The sequence below is a fragment of the Engraulis encrasicolus genome, chromosome 14 (genome assembly GCF_034702125.1).
Source record: "Engraulis encrasicolus isolate BLACKSEA-1 chromosome 14, IST_EnEncr_1.0, whole genome shotgun sequence".
Lineage (NCBI taxonomy): Eukaryota > Metazoa > Chordata > Actinopteri > Clupeiformes > Engraulidae > Engraulis > Engraulis encrasicolus.
The window spans coordinates 38,301,932-38,311,433 of NC_085870.1; the positions used below are offsets into that span (position 1 = coordinate 38,301,932).

At 42.4% G+C, this 9,502-nt stretch overlaps 1 protein-coding gene across 1 annotated transcript; it reads left to right on the plus strand.

The window, feature by feature from the left end:
* The first annotated feature begins 2,814 nt into the window (after positions 1-2,814).
* On the plus strand, positions 2,815-7,171 carry LOC134463468 (speedy protein A-like). The gene is made up of 7 exons (XM_063216664.1): positions 2,815-2,910; positions 4,093-4,458; positions 4,549-4,607; positions 4,718-4,803; positions 5,205-5,617; positions 6,329-6,879; positions 7,016-7,171. Exons 2-7 carry the CDS (start codon positions 4,206-4,208, stop codon positions 7,169-7,171), a joined length of 1,518 nt encoding a protein of 505 aa, XP_063072734.1. The 5' UTR covers positions 2,815-2,910; positions 4,093-4,205.
* Positions 7,172-9,502: the final 2,331 nt, after the last annotated feature.

The following is a 9,502-nucleotide window of genomic DNA, read 5'->3' on the forward strand; positions in this document are numbered from 1 at the left end:
CACGTACCATTGAGCAGACAGAAAAACAACCAGAGAGAAATGGGGGAGAAAGAGAGAGTTCAGTGAAGAGAGAGGGGGAGGAAGGAAAAGAGAGAGAGAGAGAGAGAGAGAGAGAGAGAGAGAGAGAGAGAGAGAGAGAGAGAGAGAGAGAGAGAGAGAGAGAGAGAGAGATATCAAAACAGAGAGAAAGAAAGAAAAAGGAAGACAGAGTGCAGACAGAGAATCAGAGAGGTACAGAGGGAAATAAGGAGAGAGTGAGGCAACCAGTAAAAGACAGGGGGAGATGGAGGATGGAGGAAGAGAGAAAAGAGGAGAAGGGGGGGTTGCTGTCAGTGTGGGCAGCTTGAGCGGTGGCAGTTAAACGGGCTATAGTGCAGTGCCAGCATTCATCCCTGTGGAAACAACCTGGCCCTCCCCCAGCAGCCAAGCACACACACACACACACACACACACACACACACACACACACACACACACACACACACACACACACACACACACACACACACACACACACACACACACACACACACGCACGCATGGACACACACACACACACACACACACACACACACACACACACACACACACACACACACACATGCGCGCACACACACGCACGCACGCACACACACAGACACACAGACACACGCACACACACACACACATGTGCACGATACTTACATTTTTATACTGTTTTTACCATTTTTTTGTTGTTGTTTTAATCCCACATTTATATTGTTCTATTTTCATATTATTGTGTATGAAATGGGCTGTATAAATAAACTTGACTTGACACACACACACTGCTGCTGGCTGGGAACCACTCTGGGAAGTTAATAGGAGGTTTATTGTAAAACAGTATGTAATGTAAGCAAGATAAAAGACATGTCATATCATATATCAATCAAAAGTATAGGCATGACTATTGAAATTATATAGAAAATTAAAGCCGCAAGCGGCGATGACGGGCCCTCGCACCAGGGGAGTTTGAGAACAGGAAGCTTTGTTTGGGCTTTGCTTCATAGCGTGAGATTGAGACTTACTCTGTTGCATACACCGCAACACAGAGGCAAATGTGTCGTCTCTACAGCAGGGCCGAGCACTGGTATTATGACTGGGGGTGTCAGAGGCCCCCCTCCTCCCACTGCTCTACAGGTAAAGCCAGTCTCACACTGAGAGACTGGGAGCATCTTAATCTCTGCAGTCTTGTGCCTATCCAACCCCTGTCAACTCATGGCAAAGCAGTCATGGGGTGGGTGCCTGTAGCTCGAGCGCGTCATTTCATTTGAGAAAGTTTGAAACGCACCGTTATAACGGAAGCTTACAGAAGAATACCGGTCTAGGCCTACTGTCAAGTGCAGATAATGTTTTTTTTTCTATAATTAGATTATCTGAATTCTTAGAGGGAAATTGTCCCATAGCATAGGCTATATGCAAACGTAGCCTAGGCTACTTGATCTAATATCATGGCTATTCCAACGGGCTGCACTCAGAGTTCGGAGCACGATTGTCCTCTGAGTTTGTCCTGACGACGGTTGTCAGGGGAGGTGCAAGGGGTCTATCATAGAACTAATAGGCCCTACATTGTATTATTTCTATGGTTGCGCTGTCTAATATTTTCAAAATAAAAGCCTGACAGTTTACGTTTATGTGACAGGAAATACCAGTTTCAAAATAATAAACCATTCAGTAATAAGATACAGAGCAATAACCTCATATGCTAATTGCTAACATCTGTAGAATTTCAATTTAAATAAAAAAGAGAGACGAGTTCCTAGATGAGCTCTTAATTTGAAATATGTAAGGTGGAAAATATAAAGGCAACATGCAACTTTCTTCCTTCAGTGGTGGATCCTCTTGATGTAAGTCCATCATAGGAGACCTTTCTCAGATTGGGAAACAACCGGATACAACACCACACAGAAGGACACCCAGAAAGAGATCATCATTGGTGACTGGACTGCATAATCAACCATCCCCCACTTTCACACTCTTTAGCTGGGACTTTTTATTGCACTGACTGTTTTTCATACAGCAAACAGTGCAACACCCCCTGTACCTCGGTGTGTGTGTGTGTGTGTGTGTGTGTGTGTGTGTGTGTGTGTGTGTGTGTGTGTGTGTGTGTGTGTGTGTGTGTGTGTGTGTGTGTGTGTGTGTGTGTGTTTTGCTTAACAAAGGGTCAGCATTTAAAACAAATGCAAAATATCCAAGATTATAGCCATAAGGCTAATTGCCATCTCATCTGTTTTGGGCTGTCTAGAATGTTCAGTGCTTGCTTGTTTAATGTTTTAATGAATTTTAAAGTTGTGCCATTAGCTGATGTTCAACTGGTTAAACAGTAAGACATAGCCTATGTGGCATGGCATGATTGTTGCATTAAATAGCTGACTCATTCCTGATAGCTGAATTATTCCTAGGTTGTGTAGCCCAAACGTTAGTCTAATTATAGGGCCTAATAGTAGGCTAATAATAATAACAGCAACAACACAATAATAACAACATACACAAACACATAGTAGCATGATGTATGATGATGCATTATTATTATTATTATTATTATTATTATTATTATTATTATTATTATTATTATTATTAATTAGTCTAATTATATATCAATATATGTATAAATGATACTCTAGAGTCTACTCTACTAAATATTTGCCCCAGACTGCATCCAAGGCCAATGGATTTTGGAATTATGGTACTGGACAGAGATTGTTTGTACTGGATATTGTGACGTCATCGCGACAATATTTTCACAAAATATGCCGCCATGGAAACAAGTTAACATTCTACTTTGCACACACACATTCTTGGACTGCGATTTTGGAAAGCGTTTTGAATTGAGATTTAGCGACACTGATTTATTCAGATATGTATCTTTTAAGACATCTGTTTGACTGAATGGTGAGTAAAATGTCTTAAAGTAATCTCGGCCTATTTGAAATGTGAACAAATATCTTTCTTTCAATGTGTGTATCATATCGTTTTCACGAAGTTCAAAACTTAAAATAGGCCTAGCTGAAAGTAGGGAGTTGAAATGGCGACGCGGGAAATGCGAGCTGGGCAGCACCAGAGGCTGAACTCTGTAGCCCAGGGGTGTGGAACCTTTTTCATTCGAGGGGCTACCTCAAATTCCTCCGAGGGTCGTAGGCTATGAAGACAGGATTTCCCCCTGCACTTTAGGTATAGGCTAGGCTATATTGAAGGCAGTCACGTTTAAAATAGACCCCACCTTCTCTAGGTCCCCTGAATATTTGCATAGCCTTTTAGAAATGTAGGCCTATTTTCTAAGATTACTTTTCAAAATATGTCATAGCCTATTCATGTGAAACTGCACAACACTAAAATTATATCGGGGGCTAGATATAACAGCATCAAGGACCGCAAATGGCCCTCGAGACATAGGTTCCCCACCACTGCTGTAGCCCATAATCTCTTTCCCGGGCGCCATTCAGACATAGCGCCATTCTGACATTGACGTTCAATTGTCTGAATGGCGATATCGATTTGTGCGTGCGTCACTCGGGGAAAACGCAGATTTCAGCACCACGCAGGTGGACAGCTTCGGGCACACCGTTGAAGGTGTAAGCTCGCGTCACTCGGAGCAAACGCATAGTTCTATTTCAGCACCACGCACGTGGAGCGCTCCTGTCACTCCGTTTAGGTGTAGGATCGCGCGTGGACAGCTCCCCTCAAGAGTAACGTGCTGTCGGAATGGAGGTATGATTGTGGAGGTGTGTCGGAATGGCAGTAGGCTATGTGGGAATGGCGGTTGCCCCCCGTTTAGTTGACGTTTGTCGAAAGTGCCTTTGGCCAGGAAAGCTGTCTACAAAAATGCATTAATCCCCATAGCTTTAGCCTACACACTCAGAACACTCATTCCTCATAGAACTCACACAAATAACACACAAACACACACTCACACACACACACACATTCACCTCCAAGCCTTCAATCAAAAGACACTTTTCGAGTATGGCAACATATTAGACAACAAACCTTTTTGAATCTTTGAATTATATTTGATGAGCTAATTTACTGTGTTGTTGATCAATAACATTTCATCCGCTGAATTTCTTTCAACAGGTAGGTAACCTTACCTTTGTGGTGGTGGGTGACCGTGACCAAAACAGTTGCCTACTACCGCTTGATTGGAAAGGGTTCGCTCTACTGGGGCCCAGCCAACACGGGTGAAAGACATGAGGAAACGAACCAAAAGATGGCGTAAAACGCCGTCATCGGTAACTGTGCGCATAATCCCCTACACAGTACCCTCTCTCCAAGTGATGGGAGGCCTTAGGATGAAACGGACAAATGCTCAAGAAGTACAAGGGCCACCAGAGGAGACCCACAACGGCCAGGGTCAAGGCGACACCTCCCGCAGATGTCCCATGCTGTGTCCAGCGCTGACCATTCAACATCAGGAGATGGCTGCCTTCTTCAGGCTATTTGGTGAGGAAAATCATCACATTATTGTTTGACTGTTGATGGGTTGAGTTATTTTTTTTCTTGTTATTAAATAGTTGGATATTTCTTTGCCAGATGATTATTTTATTCGGGATTTCCTGTGGATGGATTCTTGCTGTAAAATCACAGACAAGGTAATAACTGATCTTGAAGTTACCTGAAGTAAATTCAGTCAGTAAGCATATTGTACTTAATCACACAAAAGTTCTTCTTATTGTCATGTTGTCTTTCCCTTTCTGTGCAGTATTTGCTGGCAATGACATTTGTCTACTTCAGAAGGGCCTGTTTCAGCATAGTTGAATACAACAGGGAAAACTTTTTCATAGCACTGTAAGTACACACATCCATTGATTCATACTGCTTTGTGAAGGAAAATTCTGCATCTACAACTACTTACTAACAGACATTGCAACTGAGAAATGTCCTACTGCTCAGTAAAATATGTTGTAGGTATGGCAGTGCTCATGCCTTTCTATTGTACTTTCATAATGTGTTTGTTTGACTTGTTTTTTTTTTATTTATTTTTCTTTATTTGAATTGTCTCTTTGTTGTTGGCCAAGACAGTAGGGCGTAATATTATTTTTGGCTTTAAACTGTTTTCTACACAATTAAATGTGCTATACTGTACAAATGAAAAATGACTTGACTTCAATCTTCAAAACTGTGAGCACTGAGCACTGAGAGACTAAAATGCTGTGTCCTAGCATTCACCAGATATTTGTTCTCTGCAGTTACCTGGCCAACAACATGGAGGAGGAAGAGGATAGCGAGTATGAGATCTTCCCCTGGGCACTGGGCGAGAACTGGAGGGAGCAGTCCCCCGCTTTCCTGAAGCAGAGGGACAGGCTGTGGGCTCGCATGGACTACAGGGCAGCCGTCAGTCGCCAGTGTTGTGAAGAGGTGATGAGCATCGTGCCGTCCCACTTCATCTGGCAGCGTGTGCGTGCGGAGCACCACAGCGGGGCCCAGCGTGTCTACCCTGACCAAGACCAGGTGGAACCCCGCGGACCCACGGCCAGTCTCCCCCAACCCTGCTCCCTCTGCGCTAAATATGCCGTCCTCAACGCCTCCTCAACGTCCCCCGCAGCCACAGGGGGAGCCATGGCACGCGAGGAAGAGCATGATCACACCATGGACACACATGGTGAAGAATTAATATTTCTTTGAATAACATTTCAATGTATGCTGCTCTGATACAAATTTGGTCACGCAAAATATTTTACTTTGCCATTTCAGGTCCCTATATTTTTTGCTTGAATTTATTTGGTTAGTAAATATATCTTTTTGTAACAAAAACTATTAAAATATTCTTTGTTTAACACTTGAGCTTAGTTTTTCAACCAGGTAAAATAAGCACGGTTTAAGTATTAAGTTTTCAAAATCAAAAAGTATGCATACATTCCAAGTATCTAATTTATCATTTATTATTATAATTCATTATATAATTATTGTTGTTAGGCTACTTGCTTATTGTATACTACGTATATTGTTTTTTGTGACCCCAAACATTTCAACTCAGTGCCTTGTTTGACTGTCAAGAATTCTGTGTGTGGGGTTCAACGTTCTCTCATCTGTGTGCAGTGGAAAATGTGTGAATCTCTTGGCAGTGTTACATATGTGTGTGTGTACTCAGTTAACATCTGCATAGACATAGAACCATCCCCAATAATGAAGAGGCTGATGATACAGCCAAATCCTGTGTGCTGTTGGCAGCTGTTTGATGTTCTGAAAGACGTCTGGTCTGATGCAATATGCAATAGATATATCTTTCCCGTTCCTCCAATGTGGTGAAAAAGTCCCACTCGTTTGACGATGAATCAGGTTTAATTGTGTTCAATTTGAAACGTGATTACAGACGTCGTTACTGGATGCCCGAGTGGCGAGGTCGATGCGGTGCTGGAGATAAAGGCTCATTTGAGACTGCTGGAGCAGGAGTGGGAGAAGCTGGAGAAGGAGAGGGAGAAGGAGAAGACCATGGCCAACCACGAGAAGGATGAGCAGGAGCTGGAGATGAAGGCTCATTTGAGACAGCTGGAGCAGGAGTGGGAGGAGGTGGAGAAGGAGAGGGAGAAGGAGAAGACCATGGCCAACCACGAGAAGGATGAGCAGGAGCTGGAGATGAAGGCTCATTTGAGACAGCTGGAGCAGGAGTGGGAGGAGGTGGAGAAGGAGAAGGAGAAGACCATGGCCAACCACGAGAAGGATGAGCAGGAGCTAGAGATTAAGGCTCATTTGAGACAGCTGGAGCAGGAGTGGGAGGAGGTGGAGAAGGAGAAGGAGCAGGAGCTGGAGGAGACGAAGGCTCTGTTAAGACAGCTGGAGCAGGAGTGGGAAGAGTTGGAGAAGGAGAATGAGAGGTTGAGGCTGATGGTGGAGCACAAGAGCCAGACCCAGTCGCTGCTGGCGGTGAGACATATTTTCGTTATCTTTTCTTTGGCTAGTGACAGTTTATGTCAATATTCTGTTTGTGTACAGCAGCATGCAGAATATATGGTAAATATGCAAACATATCTAACATTACCGTGTGTGCTTTCTTCTTCAGAGTACTGAACATGTGGCTGAGCCAGTCATGGAGTCTGAGATGGAGAAGATCAAGAAAGATGGCAGGGAGAAGAAAGTGAAGAAGAGACGTACTACTGGATTCTGGAACCGCTTTCGACGTATTATGTGCTGTGCCTCGGCATCAGAGGACAATTAAGCATTAAACCAATTCATCCACCCTCACACAGGCAAGCAGTATGCCATCAAACAATTTATTTATTGTCTCTCCACCCATGTTGTGTAGCCTACATGCTAAAATGTCCATGTGGCTTTGTGTATATAGGCCAAACAAAAAAACTTGAAATTAAGACTAGCCGAACACCAACGTTTCCATTAGGAATAACAACATGGAGTATGCCATTGCCAGACATTAGACAGAAATCATGGCTCTGCTTCCATACTGAGATTTTTAGGGATAGAGAGAGTTATGCCTAATCCAAGAGGATGGGACATAATAAAACAACTGCTAAAAAGGGAAGCATATTGGATCCACACTCTAAATACTGTTGAACCGTATGGCTTGAATGAGAAACAGGATTTGAGTGTTTTCTTGTGAATTGATGTGTGAATGATGTAACTATGGTATTTATCTTGCAATTGTGCACTTTATACTAAAAATGATTTGTACTGTCATTTTAGATGTTTACAACTTGAACAGCTTGAGGGACTGTGCTGTTTTATTAATGGTCATTTACTGATGTTAGGAAGCATTATATTTTGACTAATGCTGTGATACTTTAACTAAATGATGTGATATTGAATTTTTACCCTAGTGATAAAGTGTTGATTGGAATTTGTACCGGTACTATACTTTTCATGTTGGGATGCCCCTGCTTACTGGACAATTGTAAGATGCCTTTACCTGTACGGACTGATCCTGTGATGAACCTACTTTACGCACCTGTATGAATAGGTGGTGAATATGCACAGACTGGTAGCAACTAATCATGTGATCATGTGATACCTTATTTGTACACCTGGGTCATGGGGGTTGGTAAAGAGCGAACCTGAAGACGCACTGGGCGAAACGCGTTGTTCGCTACAAAAAATAAAGAGAAATTAAAGCCGCAAGCGGCGATGACGGGCCCTCGCACCTACGTTGCAAGGGCGGAGCATGCTGCGCACGCCCCCATCAACCTTTTTTGTTGGTCTAAGTCAGATACACACAACTTACCAACTTTCATGCAACATGAACTAAGAACTGAAAATATGCCGACCATGCCTACAATTGATTCAGCCAAAATATGATACTAACACATGGTGGCATAGCGGATTGCTATTTTACCAATATAGGTGATTTCAAATGGATAATAAGCATTTAGTTGGTAGGTTTCATACATTTCATTCAAACCATGCTGCTTTTATGAACTAGCCTATTTCCCATTGGCATTTCCTGCGTTACAGTGGTGTATGAAGCAGTGGACCAATACGGGGATGGGGGGGGGATTATGTGTGGCCTGATGCTCAACTTCCTTTAAAATGCCTATATGGAGTCCAAGACATGAACCTAACCTAACTAAAACAATGTGAAATTAATATAAGACTAATATTTTTCATGTGGCAGTATGATCTACGTATGTCAAGGACAAGATGGCTTGAAGTACCACAACACTACTGTGTGTGCATCTGTATTTGCATGTGTGTGTGTTTATATTTGTCGAAGGGAGCGAGAGAGAGAGGGAGAGAGGGAGAGAGGGAGAGAGAAGGGGGGGGGGGGTTAGACACGGAGAGAAGTGTCTTCTAAACATCATAATGGTAACACAAATACACATACACTTACCACAGCTATATACATCCATTCTCTGATCATGTTACACACACATTATGATTGGTCTGTAGAAATTTGAACTCTAGACATTTCAGCTTATAGGGCCACCTAAAAGTGTACTTAAAAAATATTGTTTTGGAAAACTATGTAAGCATTGTGGTAAAAAATAAGGGTAACACTTTCTATGAAGCCCATATCTATAGCGCATTATGAGCGCATTTATAACAAATTATAATGCACATCATAATTACTTACAAAGCATTACGACTACACCGATGATGTTCCATGATGCTTTATGTGAACAGTAATGCATAACCATGAATGTAGCTTATAATACTTTATAAATCCAAGGGTATTATGAGTGCTCATGACAGGATATAAACTACAGGCTGCCTGATGGGGCTTACAGTACATTATGATGCATTATAGATGTGCATTATACAGTGCATTATAGATGCATCCATATGAACTTCACTTTACTTAGAGCACACATTGACAACTTATGATCTCACATGAAACATTATAGCATCATATGAGCCCTTGTGACAGTTTATCATCCAGGTCTGAGCATAGAGGGGTTTAGGTACTCATAATGTAGGCCTACTATAAGCCCCATCAGGCAGCCTGTAGTTTATAGCCAGTCATGAGCACTCATGACACCCTTGGATTTACAAAGCATTATAAGCTAGATTCATAGTTATTCATAACTGTTAATATAAA